Genomic DNA, 16,059 nt, shown 5'->3' with positions numbered 1-16,059 from the left:
GATACTATCAGGCATGCAAACTTGCTAGCTACCTGTCTGCTATTGTTGCTATAAACAGCGAGGTCTTACTTGTATTTTTCCCTGTGAGGGAAGTGATGCTCAATCTCCGGACTGTGGTTGGAGACTTCTGTTGAGGTGGGGTCCGACACTGCTTCCCAAGATCGTCATCCGATGATGATGGAAGCAGTTCTCCTATAAGGATTCTCTCTAGGCTTCCATCATCAATACCTTTCCCCAACCACCTTCCACATGGGAACCTGAGGAGTTAAATGATGATGATGATGTTACATTTAGGTTCAGTGTTCTTGCTTTAGGAAGTATAACCCACAACTTGGATGTAAGTAGCCATAACTATATACATTTACAGCTTTAATTAATTGCTGAATCTATGAATCATACAATTCAGAGCTTCATCTATGGTAAACTGAAATAATAATTACAATTTTAAAAGCAATTGAGGGGACTGCTTTCACCTGTTGCATCAAAAATAACAACAAGTCCCAGAGCACCTATGAAATGGACGTGTTGTATCTGGAGTAACCATTCATGGGCTGCAGTTAACTTCTGTTTTAGGAAGTAAGCTGCTATACTCCCAAACACAATTAAAAAGTAAGTCCACTACAGTGGGGGCTTGACTTGAGAACTTAATCCGTATTGGAAAGTGGTTCTCAAGTCAAAAAGTCTGTAAGTCAAGTCTCCATTGACGTACAGTGCATTGAAAACCGATTAATCCCGTAACAGGCCGTTTTTGTTCCATTTTGGGTTTTTTTTCTGGTCTGTAAGTCAAATCTCAGTCTGCAAGTCAAAGCTAAATTTTGCGACCAGAGAAGTCTGTAACTCAAAAAGTCTGTAAGTCAAGCCGTCTGTAAGTCAAGGGTCCACTGTACTAAGTACATTACTACAAGCTGGCTGGAAAGTTCAGTGAGTTAGGTATCTGGCTATGGAGCAGAGATGGGCACAAATCGCTTAATGCCAGGTTATCCTAAGACACCAGCACAGCATCCTAAGACACCAGCACAGCATCCCAGGTACCATGTGTTCCCTCCCCTCACCCCCTGGCCAGCTCTGCCCCCTCACAAGCTGATGTGTGCTGCTTTGAAATAGTTTATCCCTCCCCCCAATAACTACATTCCAGTCATGAGTTTCATCCCACTAGGTTTCAGTGATACCTATTATATCTTATTTATTTTGCTGTATTAAGAGTTCCAGTTCATCTTGTTTACTCCACATGCTCTCTGCATTAGTGTAGAGACATTTAGGATCGTGTGTGTTTTCCTTCTCCTTGTTGTTCTCTAGTATAACTTGCCCTGCTGGGCTTTTCTCGCCAACACTTGCTGAATTTCTGCCCTAAAAACTATTGGGAAGCATCCCGCTGTCATGTGAAAACTACTGCTCCTAGAACCTTTAGGAGCACAAGAACACATTTTTGTTATCCAGTAGGCAAATAGTGGGGGAGAAAGTATGTACATCTTATGGAACGAATACAGTAAAAAAGGGGTTCAACCACCACCACCCAGAAGCCCCCCACTGCCATGCTGGGAGGCCTCTGAACTAGCACCAGAGACTGCTTGCTGTTTGGACCTCACCATTCTGCACTGCTGGCTTTCCAGGATCTGCTTCCTGGAGCCCACCTGGAAAACCAGCAAGGCCAACAGGCCTATGGCAGCAGGCAGTGAAAACAGCCAAGGACAAAAGGGGAAAGAGTAATTCTAGAAAAACCAGGGGAAACCACAAACACAGTCCCCCACTTAGGCAGTTGATTTTCCCACATTTGGGGAAATCACAGGGGTCAGCACATCCAAAGTGCAATAGATGAGCCTCACCCTGGGAAAACCACTTTGATGATCATGGTATCTCCCCTGCCAGGTATGAGTTGGAATGGCCTCCGAACCTCCTGCCTTTCTGTGCCGTCCCCCAAAGGCATAGTGACCCCCTGGCTGCACCTCCTGATCAGAACAGGGCTGCACAGCCCCAGTCCCGAAAGAGGCCAAGAGAGCTACTCAGTGTTTTGGGGTGCCCCACAGGACCCCCATCAGGGGCTGGATGTTCCTCCCACAAACCTCGAGTGTACAGATATTAGCATACCTAATATGCGGGGAAGGCAGGGAAAGTGGGGAAATTCAAACTTTCAGTTAGTGAAGAGGCTGCTTGTCTGCTTCCTTGCTAGTCGAAGCAGTTAGAGAGCTGGGAGAGAGACCTGGGACTGCCTGGTATTGTCATTTTAAAATGTAAAATTTAGTTTAAAAGCTGTTTGTTAGGGGTTAAAAGGTGCTCCGTTTGAGTTGAAACCTGCTTGTGTAGAAACCTGCATACTTGCTTTAAAAGCTGCCTAGGAAGTGTTCAGACCAGCGCCGATCAGCTGTTAGGTGGGGAGAGGGGAGGGGGAAGGAGAAGGAGCCGAGAAGAGCACAAAATGGCTGCCATCTCCCGGCTGCCTGCTGGCTTTTAGCTGTTTGGGGCTCTTTTTTTGCTGTTCTGGGGTCTACCAAGGCACTGTGAAGAGCCAGGCTCAGTCAACAGTACCTGGTAAGTGACTTTCTTTTAAGTTTTTTTAAAGTTTCTGACCTCCCCCCTCCATAAAAATGCATTAATTAATTTTCAATGCATTTCTATGGGAAATTTGGATTCAACTTGCAAACTTTTCAACTAGTTCTGGGCATCTAATAGAGAATGTATTTCCAAAGGGTGTTGCAGCAAGGAAACTAACTGTGCCTCGTGACTTCTAACTGGATTACAGTACCTGCTTCCTGATTTCAGCTACTATAGTTTTTTTGGCTCGTCAAGAACATTGTTCATGGCTTTTTGTGGCCTAACCTATTGTGCCTTGCATGCTATAAGCGTTCAATTATGTCAGAAAATGGAGATTTCGTCTTATGCTGAGCATGTGCTACTGCTGGTGAATGGGATCAGGTTAAGCTTTGTGTTGCTGTTCTTTTGCATAACCTAAAGTAAATAAGGAAAACCAGCTGTTAAATAGTTTAATTCCACTATTTATCCTCCACACAACTAAAAGGGACCGCTCAATGCAGTGCCAAATCAGACAAACCATTTCTAACTTAATATAGGCTTGAGCTGTAGCTGGGCAGAGTTGCACAACAATCTCATTTGTCACTGAGACATTTCTATAAGCATGGGGAGGAGGTGGATGAAAGGAAATGTAAAATTTAGGTAGAGTGGTATAGGTCTTATCATTGGCTGATAATGGTCTATATTAACACCACTGTTGACTGCTGTTCACTTTACATGGTTCAAATGTTATTCTGTTATAATTTATTAAATATTTTATTAGACTATTTGGTTCAGAATATATTTTCCCTGTGTTCCTCCTCTAAAAATTAGGTGCGTCTTAAGGTCAGGTGTGTCTTATGGAGCAAAAAATACGGTATATATTGGACTAGCTCCAATTATGAACCTGTTCATTCTAAAGAGCTAAGTGTGTTTTAAAGAGAGGTAAATTATGGTTTTCAAAATCCAAGACTACAAACTATTTTTGAAAAACAACTTTTGAGTATGCATTTGCAAAGGGTATTAATTTCTTTAAATAGATTAATAACATACAAGATTGATCTAAGCAATAAATTAAAATGACCACAATTACATAGCTAACATTCCCCTCTTCAAAGACAGTGTTTAGCTTTGCTAGTCTTTTATACATTATTTCAACTGACTCTTCCATGCTTACTTATACGTGTGCCCTGTGATTTCATTCCTGACCATGACACAATCCACCAGCCATTTAGCTAACAGTCCTGAGTTGTCGTGACCTATCTGAACAGTGGTTAGCTTCCCCAAGTTCTGGCTCTGTAAAGAAAGAAGGACAATTTTAAAACCTAGTATTAATCTCTTTCAGTATATACACAGCCAAGATTACCCACAAACTTTTTGCACTCCCCATTTTAAAGAAGCAGAAGTAGCAGTCTTTGCTCCCATAGCACCACTTCATTCTGTGCTCTCTGAAGTCCTTCTATAGGTATCACAGATGATCAACCAGGGCAAACAACTGGAGGGAGGCAATTGATGCACGTCTTCTTCACACATGCATCTTCATCATATGATGACTACAGAAGCAAATTATGGTCTACATGTCTGTCAATGAACAATCACAACTCTCATGGCATAGAATTTTTTCATTTCAAGTGCAACCTTTTACAATGCAATCAATTTCCATCCACTTGCAAAGAATAATCATTTTATAAATGAAGCAGACAAACAAAGGTATCCTCATAGGCATCATGCTTGCTGAGATTTTAAAAAAGGGAAAATGGCAATTCCTTTATTTGTTACATTTTTATTCCCTTTATACTACATCTTTACCACCACCCCGTAGACTAGGGTCATCCTGTGAAGATTTGGATCTGGGTCTCCCCAAGCCTAACCATTAAACCACACAATCTCACCATGAGATAACAACTCTTCTCTGTTTCACCAACAACAAAACATTACCTAGTTCTACTAGAGAAGAAGCCGGCTCTTTTCAGTAGCAGCAGCTTCATGTTTTTGCTTCTTGGTCAAGTAACACTTTTACTGGACAACTAAAAAATTGCAAACATGGCTTGCTTTCAGACCTATTCAGGCATTACAATGTGAATGTAGGGGGACAGGAACTGTAGGGGACACCAGGATGTCTACACACGTACATCTGGCCTCCAATGATGCCTGCTCCCGACCCAATATCAACCAGGCCTTTGTATATTAAGCAGTAAAGGGATCATGGGAGTGTTCTAAGTGCATTTTGTTTTAGGTGTATTCTGTTGCACACACAGTGGTCTGTGATCATGGGAGTACTGGAGGCATGTCAGTGGCTTGTGCTTAGAAGAAAAGCTTTAGCTAGGGCAGGGCTAGCAGGGCTTTGACTCACAGCACCAACATTTAGAGGGCAAAAAAAAAGGTTTTCTAGAATTCTCCTTCAGGTATAGATGATATAAAACTGGAGGACAGAGGAAGGACGCAAAAGATTCCTCTTCTTTCCCTCTTGCTTCTTCTGCTATCCTTAAAACTTACACATTCTATGCCTGAAAAACTTCGGAAAAACTGAAAAAACACTTATGTTTGTAAAAATATGGTGATCCAATAAAGGTATTACCCAACTCAGAATACTGTTTATGGTCACAAATCACACAGTTAACTTTTCTGTATGCTTTCACTTGTAATTGTAAAACTGTTTGCCTATGTTTTTAAGCAGGGTTGAGGTATTCTTTGAATTCCACAAACAAGGTTTTAAAAATATGCACTTTCTGACAGTGACACAGCAACTAAAGTTTCCTAAATAGCAAGGGTGGAAATGAGCTGTATTAAACTGTACCTCAAATGTCATTTCTAGGAGGTTCTTCGGGATCTGCATTATTCCAGTATCGCCTAGTTCTCCCGAAACACAAATCCATGGGTTCGATGTGGTGATTGCATTGCTTAGCTTTTTAATTGGGATGATGACCGTCCTATATGGAATCACTGTAATAAGCAACAATAGGTATTAATAACAACTTTTTATAAAAGGAAAGCCACTGGGTACTGTAGGAAAAAATTATCACACTAAAGCTAAATACAATGGAATGTGTACCCTCAAAACACAGAAAAGAAAGAAGAACAGAAAAAGAGATGTTTAACTTCCTACAGATTCCTAGGCTGTTCACCTTCTTAGCAGTTGCTACTTACAGATCAAAAAATGTGCATACAAATTAAACTCATACAAGTCATGCCTTGTCCACTTTGGCCCTTACAGTTTTAAATTGGCTTAAATCATTTATTTATTTATTTAACCTGTATGCCGCCCACTCTACCCAAAGGTCTCTGGGCGGCTTACAACAATTAAAATAGAATAAAAATGCAATAAAAAGATAAAACAATTAAAATAGATACTCTAAAAATTGCCACCAGGACCCACAGTTGATATTATTTCAATTAAAAGCCTTCTGCAACAGGAAGGTTTTGACCTGACGCCTAAATGTCATCAGTGTCGGCGCCAGACGAATCTCAGTCGGGAGGGCATTCCATAGTCTGGGGCCAGCCGAAAAGGCAGCTGCCCCCAGGCTATGGAATTTAATACATGTTTAATCTGTGTGTATTGATTAGGCAGACCAAGCATTTGGGAAAATGGGAAATATTTTTTTAAAGCCACTGTCAAAAGTGCTACAGGCCTGTTGGTTTCTTTTGACCTTCTTGGATGCCTTCTGCATCCTACAGTCAACTGTTATCAGGTAGTAATTATAAGCAGCCACTGGGTGCTGCTGTTACATCACAGCCAAAACTGAAGGGCAAGCGTGCAAATCTGGAAACTGGGGGTTCATTGCATTGCTATTTTTAGAAGGCAGGAACGACATTAGACTAAAAATAAAAACCAGAAACAGGAGCACAACCTTGCCCTCCTGTTTTCACAAGAGTGGCTTGGAATACAATCAGGAACCATACTGGCATTGTCCTCTCCCAACAAAAGGACTATGAAAAAAAATTGCCCCCACCAACCATATGTCCATCAATAGATCTGGCATCTTCATGCTGATACTGGTCTGCTTTTCAAAATATCTGCATGTCCCCCTCCCCCATTTTACTCTTTAGAGGCAAGTATGTCATCTTTTCTTAATCCTGTCATGGACTAGAACAGGGGCAAGGAATTTTGGGCTCCCCAGGTGCTGTGGTCTACAAGCCCCATCAAACCCATTATGGAATCTGTAGTCCAAATCATCTGAAGGGCCAGGTTTTTTCACCTTATTCTAGAGACTCAGCTGCAGCTGGCAGCATGGAGGATTTATGAAATAAGGTAGGGCTGTATTTATTTTGTGCAGTCCTACCAAACTGTAACTGGTTTCTCTTCTTAGGAGAACAAGGGAAAGCAGCAACACAGGTGAAGAAGCCCCCTCTCTGAGAGACTGAACATCATGATCTTTGTTTTGCTGCTATTTTACACGTATTTTAAGCTGCTATGAGAAGAGCTTGGAAGCAGGGGATAAACATTGCGTATCAACAAAATGAAATAAACAGAATTAGACTGGCACTCCCCAGCACAACATGTATCCACTAGTTCTACTGTCCAATGCTCTGAAGTGCTGATCTCAACAATTAAGAATGCGGGCTTTGTTACAAGGCCACAATTATCCTTTTATCAGCAGTAGAAGAGCATATTAGATTGTTCCCTACTCACTAATGGTGGTGAAGACACTTGTGAAGCAGAAGTAATTCACAGCGTTGAGTGAAAGAAGGTGGTAGAGGAACTGTTCCCGCTCTTCTTCACAGCGCAAGAAGGCATAACGCTTGTACAGCTTCCTGCAAGGAACAAGGGTATTATTAGACTCCATAGCTAGCAAGCTACACTGTTGTAAGCCAAGCACTGGATGTGAACACAGAATGAATGAGAAATTACATCACTGCCCTTGTAAGGTCAAAACAAGGCTAGCCAAAATGTACCACCACTAGCTATACAGATCTTCATTTCATTAATTCTTGAATTAAAGTCGAACTTTAGTTCATTCATCTGCTTCCAGTTTTTGTTTGTGTGTTACATTTATATTCTACCTTTCTTTCAATGAGCTCAAATTGGTGGACAAACTGGTCCTCCTCTCCAATTCTGTCCATGTATCAACCTTGTGAAGTAGGTTAAGCAGAGACAAGAACTGGCTTCTCTGAATAGGGTTTCCATACATTAAATTACAAGAAACACAAGAACAGATGGGAAAAGCAGATTCTTAAGGTCCCAAGTCACATGGGGCTTTCAAGGCCACTGACGTTTGTAAAATTCATGGCCAGCTGTTTGTCAGTCTCAATCCTACCACTGTTAAAAACCCACAGGTCTTCACTTTCTTAAAATTGGTTGTATCTAGGACCACAGAACTAGTGTATTTGGGTTTGAATATAAGAAACCTAGGTTCATAATTGCACTTCATTGCAGGATCACCAGAAAAAGTTCTCACATGGTCTCAAATTAACCTACTTCTCATGATTGTTTTAAGATTACCAAACTGCTCCGAGGTCACTGGAAAAAGGTGTAATAAAAGAATGATCTCACTTAGGTTCTTCTTTTAATTATATGGTGCAATGCAGAATATTTACAGAAATGTTCTGTAAATGCTACCTCAGGCTGCACAGAAGCTCTTAGAATACAACTGAAATCTAATGATCTCTATATTACAATCCTGAGTATGTTCACTCAAAAACAACACCTCTACAGCTCAAAGACTTACTTCTCAAAAAAGTCTGCGGACTGAACTGCTGTCTGAAATGAGAACCCTGAAAAAGCAGCATTGTTTAAGAACTTACTTTGCCAGGGCTTGGTTGGAAAGCAACTGCTTGAGATGCTGAGACAAGAGTTTTTTTTCAAGAGACAGCCTTATCCATGCACGAGCACGGCCCACATCAGTTTTTATCTCGCTCATGTTCTGAATGTGTCTGAAAATAAACAGAAGGAAGAATGGAGACACAATCTTCAAGCACATCTTTGTTTATCCTTCAGAGTTTGGTGCACAGACTTCACCCTTGTTAGTTCTACACATTGTATTAAAACCACAAGCTTGGACAACTTGTGCTCTGCCAAATGCAGATGGTAGCAGATGGTACTTCAAGGGCTATAAGGGGTAATCCTACCATTGGATGGAATGAGCCTGCTTTCTTAGGCAGCAGTTTTGCCAGGTAATGGAACACTATCGAATTCCTAGCAATTTAATTTGTTGTGTCTTTATTTTTAATGACAGGGAGGGGGAAAGGTCTGAGCATAGTCAGCATAGCTAAGCTATGTGGTGGTGGTAAACTGTGCTGCAGTAATTATAGCCCATATGAGAAGCCCTGGACCAAGTGAAGGAGTTTATACCCTGACCTGTCCCCGTTCCAGCATTATCCCAGGCCCAGAAGCAGAGAATGTTGTTGCAGGAAAAATTCTACCCTAGAGTAATAGGAGAAGGGAGCCAGTATCATGTGCCACAACTAGAACGGTACACCACTGTACAAACAATTTCAAATACTACATTTTTTACTGAAGACTCTTTAGCAATTATGCTTTGCAGGGTTCGCTCTATACACACACAGCCTGTCTTGCAGTTTCCAGTTTTGCATTAGATGGCACAAGTTTATTGTAGCTCCCCAACTGCTTAGACTATTAAGATTTAAAGAGAGCCTTTGAAGCTCTAGCAGGCCGTTTCAAAGCAGTGAGATAATCCCCTGGCAGCTCCCTTTGTCCTTTGTTAACTACTCCCACAGCCTCCCTTCTCTGAGCAAAGAGCCAATGCAGCCTTCCAAGTCAGTACAAAAGAGCATTCCTTCTGGCACTTGTACCAACCCTCTCCACCCCCTCTCCGCTGCCCTGCTCACTCTTTTGACAGGCAGCTCTTGGGGCCTCCAGCATGTGATCAGAAGTCCTTGAGAAATACGATGCACACGGTGCATTAGTCACACAGCATCATGATGAGAAACATTTTCTCACTGTAGCTATTTCAAGCCTTTGGAGAAGAGAATATACCAAAGCATATGCCTCCCACTCCCATCTTTGATGAGGAATCCCATTTACAGCACAACACACACTCGGGTATAAATTGTTTCTCCCAGAACTGCTGACAGGAAGGAAGGAAGGAAGGAAGGAAGGAAGGAAGGAAGGAAGGAAGGAAGGAAGGAAGGAAGGAAGGGCCAGCCATCAAGTACTGTTACAATCATCTGGGAAAAGTAGGGCAGCTTTTCCCCAGCCAGAATAAAAGGGCAGATCGATTTCTAGCCTCTTCTTCTACATGCAAAAATATATTCTATACAAGGAACTAGGGAAGCAAACTAGCAAAGACTGGGGATGTTACTTGTTTTGGACTGTAACTCCCAGTATCCCACAGCCAGCCTGCTAAGCTGGTTTGGGGCATAGTGGTTGAGGGGACTGGCAAACTTCCTACATTCTCTGTTTTAAAATTATTTAAGTGCCCTTTCTGCGAATGCAAACTGAATTTATAAAAATACACGCAAAGTTTGGATAGGAAATTAGAGAATTACTTTGACAGTGTATTGGAGGAGGGACTTATCCACCTTAATTGAATCATAGATCTACAAAACTATAGCTCACTCTTTCTCTATAAGTTTAAGACAGCCTAAGTCTTTCCCCCGCCTTGGCCTACTCCATTAGTATAACCCTGTGAGATAAGCTAGGTGAAAAATGTAGAAATTAACCATCTGGATATTTGAATCTCATTTTCCTGAGGCCCAGTCTAACAACCTAACTGTACTACTGCATTAGCGAAACTGCAGTCTACCCAACTCTGAACCTTTGGGCAAAGAATTTACATCGATAGTCATCTGGCTTGCAAACAAAAAGGCAAAATATGTTGGACAAACTCGGGCGCCAAAGCAAGGAAAAGCATTCACCTTTGTGCTAAATATTAACCTTTACATGAAGTTTTGTGAACCCAATGGTGTACCTCATATCACTGATGAGTGAGACTCTCAGATTAGGTAACATAAGCCCAATGTCAGACTTCCTTCGTTCTGGTCCACCAGCAACTGTACAGCAGAGAAGAGGGAGGGGTTTGGATTAATGTGTTAGCAACTCATTATCAACTGAAAGCTGAAAAAATAATCCCTAGCTTCTTTGAAACCCCCACTGGGAAAAGAGGATGCCATGAAAAAAATTTCTTTCTTGACTATTTCCTCCCCAGTATGGCAGCTTTTCCTTTTAGTTAATCTTAAGCTATACTCCGTGGAGATTTACAAAGAACCATCAAATACCGCCTTCTTTAAAACTGTTAGGTCTACCAAACTCTGTACTGTGAAGATTTTTACACATGAGAAAAATGCACAAAAGGAAACAGCAAGGATAACATGGCTGAAATTTCAGAATAATCACCAACATGCAAATGGTGTGTTATACTAAGCATTAAAATTCAATGTCTGCTTTCCCTCACTGTTTTAAAGATATTGAAAACATGGTTTTTAGTTTGTGTTTAAGGGATTCAATCTGACGATGTCATTACCGCTGAAATATTTAGTCACAACGCAGCCCTAGGATAATTAGCACCCAGAGTGAAGAGTGCCTGGGTGCTAATTTATAGCTTGCTTTTGACAAATAATTATGTATAATTATAAATATATAATATAAATGTATAAATAATTCTTTTAGTGTTTATATTATTTCTAGTGTTTATGGCACAGTATGTGCCAATAAGTTGTTTCTAACTTATAATTCTCCCAATAGAGTTTCCAAGGCAGGTAGAGATAGATGTTCAACGAGTGGTTTATTTCTACTACATCCATGGCTGAGTGGGAGATTTGAACCCAGGATGGTTGGTTGGTTGGCTGGTTGCTTACTTACTTACTTAATTATTTGATTTATACCCCGCCCATCTGGCCTATAAAACCACTCTAGGCAGCTTGAGTCTGACATAGTCTGACACTCTATGCATCGTATCATGTGCTTAAAAGACTTGAAAATGTTGCTTCAGAGTAAAGCTCTGATCCGCTCTTACTGCTTTTGATGTCAAATTGGAAATTGAAAAAGAAATATACTTTAAAGATAGTTGATGGGTGTTCATTTTTGCCGCTAGCACCCAAACAACCCTTAGAACTTGGTTAGGGGGTGGGTAAAACATTTATTAATATTTTTCAAACAAGAGTTTTGTAAACAATATACTCAAGAAAAAATAAATATTTGGAATATTTTAGGCGATAATTCTATATAGAATTATCTAGATGTACATTTCACTCAATATAATTCTCAGCAGACATAATTAGAACTGTAAAGCTGACCTCAGTACAGCTCTCAGCAAATTGCAGGAATTATGAATGATAACTGCTAAGAGATAAAGCAAGTACTGTATATCAACCCAACTGTAGCCACTTCTGCTGCACATGCCTGTTTGACACAAGAACCTTGTACTCACTTGGGGATTCTGCAAGTTGCTCCTGTTTCTCTTCTCTTTCTTGGTACTGAATTAAATGGGACCACAGTGCAGATTTACCCTTTTAAAAAAAAGGATAAGCAGGAATTTAAAGTACAACAGAATGCAAGAAATTGAGGAGATAAGCAGTGGTGAATGGCCAACCCGATAATCATGGGTCTTGAGTATGACTTAAAGCTGGAGATGGAGGGAAAGAAAAAGCACTGGCCACTGGAGACCGAGAAGACAGCTGTTCTCCCCATGGCACCGTCTATGGCTCAGTGGACATTCTAATTTGCCACTCTTCTGTCTCTCTAAGAAGCAAAACATCTCATTTTAGCCTCACTCAGATTAGTGTGGAGATAGACCTCTCCAGAACCCAGTAAACTACACCCTTACAAAGGGGTTTGAACCAAGGGTCCCATATTATATGCCAATATATTACCACCACCGTTTTTTGCCATCTTATCACCCTTAATGTACTGATTTCATCTGATAGTTGAAACACAGCCTGGTCAGTGCTTTGATGAGAGACCATCAAGGAACGGCATATCTAGCCGATTTAATCAAGATTCACCAGGAAATAGCAGGGATTTCCAGCTAGGGGTAGGAAAGGATCCTTCCTGAAATTGTGGAGAGCTGCTGTCAGTCAGAGTTGGCAATATAGGGCTAGCCAGACTGGTGGTCTGACTCAGTATAAAGCAGCTTCCTATGTTTCTATCCCTGTGTATCCCAAGGAGAGGTAATTTTAGAGGAAATATGAGGGCATACGCTGGTTTGCACCTTTTATTTAGACCTACAAGAAGCAAAAAGACCTGCACGTCTGTCTTCCAGGATCAGGATATCCATCATGACCTTCAACTACATGACAATATTTTGATTGACTAGAAGCACATGAACAAGTACACACAAAATAGGACCCAAATTTAATTCCCAGCATTTGAAAAAAAAACACCCTAGATAATAGATGCTGGTAAAGATATCTGCTGAGGACTGCATGGAATAAATGCCATATTTGAATTTCATAGATACTAGATAGCAAATTAATTATTCAATTATGGTTGCAGCAGATATACAACAGCACCACATACACATTAAAATGCAACTGCTTTTGAAGGTGTCATATTTTATTGTTATGTGTAGGTGAGCAGTTGGGCATCCACTGCTGATCTGAATAAGACAAAACTTGAGTCTGACCAAAAGTGAAACGTCTTCAGCAGCATTGCACCCAACAACATTGTGTGTTGTTGAGAACCACTCAACTAGACTATCATCAGTAGCCTAATTGCTTAGAGATGTGAGGGATGTGAGTTTGATGGAGATGAAATCACTTCAACTCTCAAGAGACGGAGGAAAAAGAACTACATCTGGGGAGAAGGAGACTGATTATTCAGAGGAATTTTTCTTTGACATCTACAAGCACCTTCTGCTTCAGGGCCTCTGTAGATTGGTTGCCAGAGAAAAACATATATTGAAAAAGCATAGCTGTCAAGCACTTAGTCACAACAAAACTCTGTATGGTTGATATTTCATACTTATTGCTGTGCAGCCACATGTGTGTGTGTGTATGTGTAGTATATATTTATACTGCCTTCCTGTCAAAATCATTCAGGTGATATAGAATGAGGCAGAAACAACAGAAGCAAGAGAATACAACATTTCAGTTTAAAAGGCCAAATTAAAAAGATGTATCATGACATTTTGTTTCTTGACATAGGCCAGACTCCTACTGGTTATTTATGTACACATAAGTGTAATGGTGTAACTGGCAGTGGCAAATTACCACAAGTTAGTGCATGATGTAGCTTAGTGCCACACCATGCGCTAAGCTACTGGGTCCCAAGAAAAAATCTTGACATCTACAGCCAAAAAGAGCTGAGGCAGCAACTTGAGCCACAGTCACCGTTTGAGGCTCAAGCAATACACTGCCACCCAGAATAGTATCTTCCAGGTCTTTTGAACTACAGGTCCCATAAGCCACAGATAGCAAGGCCAAGAAATAGGAGTGTGTAGGCTAAAATATTTGTAAGGTCTCAGACTACTTGGGCAGATGACTAGATAGTCTATCAATAGTCTTCCTAAGAGACCAATATTATTCCACGATGACAACTTAATCCAACATGGAAGACAATGCCCAGAGTAGATACGTTCTAGATGGGTGGTAATAAGTTTAACAAACAAATTAAATTAAAATAAATAAATATATGTTCAGGTCGCTGACCTGTTTAACCTGTAGCCCATGGCTCCAAATTCTTTCCAGCAAGTCACAAAGGCTAGCAATGAGTGTATTCTCCTCCAGACCTGTGATGTTGGCCTCTCCATGCCCAAGCTCCACTGCTTCATGACCCATCTTTTCTACCAGCATACGTTTGGTCTAGAAACAAATAAAGAGATTTGCATCACAAAGCATGGTACCCTCAACTCATTATAGAAAACACACATAGGAACCCAAGTCATTCACCACTGCTCCTACCCAGATATCTCAGGTTTTCTGATGTAAAGTAGCCTTCGAAAATACAAAGTAGGTGATACTCTGCACAGCTTAGGAAATGGTTTCCTTGGGATGAGGTTTGGACTACAACCCCCTAACCCATTTTGTGGCCTACAAGGTTAAGGTGAGAGTCTTTTTGATAAAATATCAGCACACAGGAAAGATTTCCTTGTTTAGACAGGCAGTGGTGTTGTCTAATATTTGGTTTGGAACACTTGCCTGTTTTATTGTACTGTTTTGTAATTTTATTGTATTTTGTGATTCCTTTTGCTGTTGTGAGTGATGTGTAAAAAGATAGTAAATTGTTTACTAAAAAAACCACAACCAAGTAAACAAAGGGAAAGACACTTTCAGCTGTGCTCCTTTGTCTTTGCAACACTCTTACTAAGGAGACAGGTTTCACACCCATGCTGTGATCTTTTCAGTACCAAGAAGAGACTTATTCTATTCTGCTAAGCCTTTTTGAATAGTTTGAGCTGGGGTGGGGGTTTCCTTGTTTTTAAAAAACGGCTAGCTTTATTGTTCTACAGTGGCTAATCTCCTTTATTGCTTTATTTACATTTATTTGCAAAGTTTGTGCACAGTTCTGAAAACTGATCTTGGAGGGCAATAAAAATATTTTAATAAATAGAGATAAACTAGCAATTGGCTAAGAATGCCTCTATCATGCTTTGCTTTAACTTTGGGCTGTGTGACTCTCTTTTTTTTATTTACGGTGGATGAATCAGTATCCAAAGCAGTGTACAAACTGAAATTCACTGTGCAGAAACAGAAAACTAGGCAGAACTGTAGATTCTTTAGGGCAAAATTCCATGTGGTCTGAAATGAAGGGAAGGGAAAAACACTGGCTTGTAACAGGAAAGCCGCTTCTTGTCTCAGTCATAGCAAGCAAACCATCACAGTGTATTGTGGTGGCCAGAAATGGGGAATGTGTGACACTCCAAATGTTCCTGGACAATGGTTTCTAGCATCCATGGTCAACAGGCCATGCTGGCTAGAACCCACGGGAGCTGGAAGTCCTATGCTATCTGCAGTTCCACAGGTTTTCCATTTTTATACTATTCATTGTTGGTATGTCCACGAGCCAAATCTGTCCATCTGTCTTGAATTGTCTTATTAGGCGAAGGACCAGAGTGGAAAAAAAATCAATGATTTTTTTTTAAAAAATCAAATCAATTATAATCACAGTTTAAATTTTAAAAAATCAATTTTTATTTTAAATCTTTTTTAAAATCTGATTTTTAAAATTTAAACTGTGATGTGAGCCATAATTTAAATCAACTTAATTTAAATCAAATCCACCCTAGGAAAGACTAATGGGACATTTTAAAATTTCACACAGCATAGGTGTTTTCTGGGGTTCCCTTCACCACCAACAAAACATGTTTTGTTAGGAACTTACCTTCATTCGACATTCTTTCAGTAAACCTTCCACAAATTTTGAGTTTGTCTGAGCAATGACCGCTGGAGAAAGATCGGAGAGTTTGGGCTGCCTCAGATTTTTCCCCAAAGTCCTTGCTTCTTGCATGTATTTCTAAACCCAGCAAGAAAAAAAAACTAGAATAAGAACAAAAAGCAAAGCAGCAACTTTTATCCCCCCTTAATCTGATGGAGCCAACAAAGTCACATTGCCCCAAAACATAGAACCCGTGGACCCTGATGATTTAATTCAAATCCTATAAAAAGTAGCAGAAAATAGTAGTGCACGGTTTTCTTTCCACTTGCTGCAATAAATCAACA

The 16,059-nt window shown here is 40.5% G+C and overlaps 1 protein-coding gene and 1 pseudogene across 4 annotated transcripts in view; both read right to left on the bottom strand.

The window, feature by feature from the left end:
* DENND5B (DENN domain containing 5B) overlaps window positions 1-16,059 on the bottom strand; it is a 109,582-nt gene that overhangs the window by 6,249 nt on the left and 87,274 nt on the right. For all 4 annotated transcript variants that reach the window (XM_020789005.3, XM_020789007.3, XM_020789006.3 and 1 more), the window contains 9 exons: window positions 15,722-15,853; window positions 14,050-14,202; window positions 11,832-11,910; window positions 10,374-10,455; window positions 8,248-8,376; window positions 7,136-7,257; window positions 5,303-5,448; window positions 3,683-3,801; window positions 70-257 (listed from right to left, as the gene is read on the bottom strand). In XM_020789005.3, coding sequence (XP_020644664.2) covers window positions 70-257; window positions 3,683-3,801; window positions 5,303-5,448; window positions 7,136-7,257; window positions 8,248-8,376; window positions 10,374-10,455; window positions 11,832-11,910; window positions 14,050-14,202; window positions 15,722-15,853 — 1,150 coding nt within the window. The remainder of the gene's footprint in view (window positions 1-69; window positions 258-3,682; window positions 3,802-5,302; window positions 5,449-7,135; window positions 7,258-8,247; window positions 8,377-10,373; window positions 10,456-11,831; window positions 11,911-14,049; window positions 14,203-15,721; window positions 15,854-16,059) is intronic.
* On the bottom strand, window positions 1,720-1,874 carry LOC140707824 (U1 spliceosomal RNA; annotated as a pseudogene).

The sequence above is a fragment of the Pogona vitticeps genome, chromosome 5, assembly GCF_051106095.1.
Source record: "Pogona vitticeps strain Pit_001003342236 chromosome 5, PviZW2.1, whole genome shotgun sequence".
NCBI lineage: Eukaryota > Metazoa > Chordata > Lepidosauria > Squamata > Agamidae > Pogona > Pogona vitticeps.
Note: the sequence above shows the minus strand (reverse complement) of the source record. Positions and strands in the feature narration are given on the sequence as shown.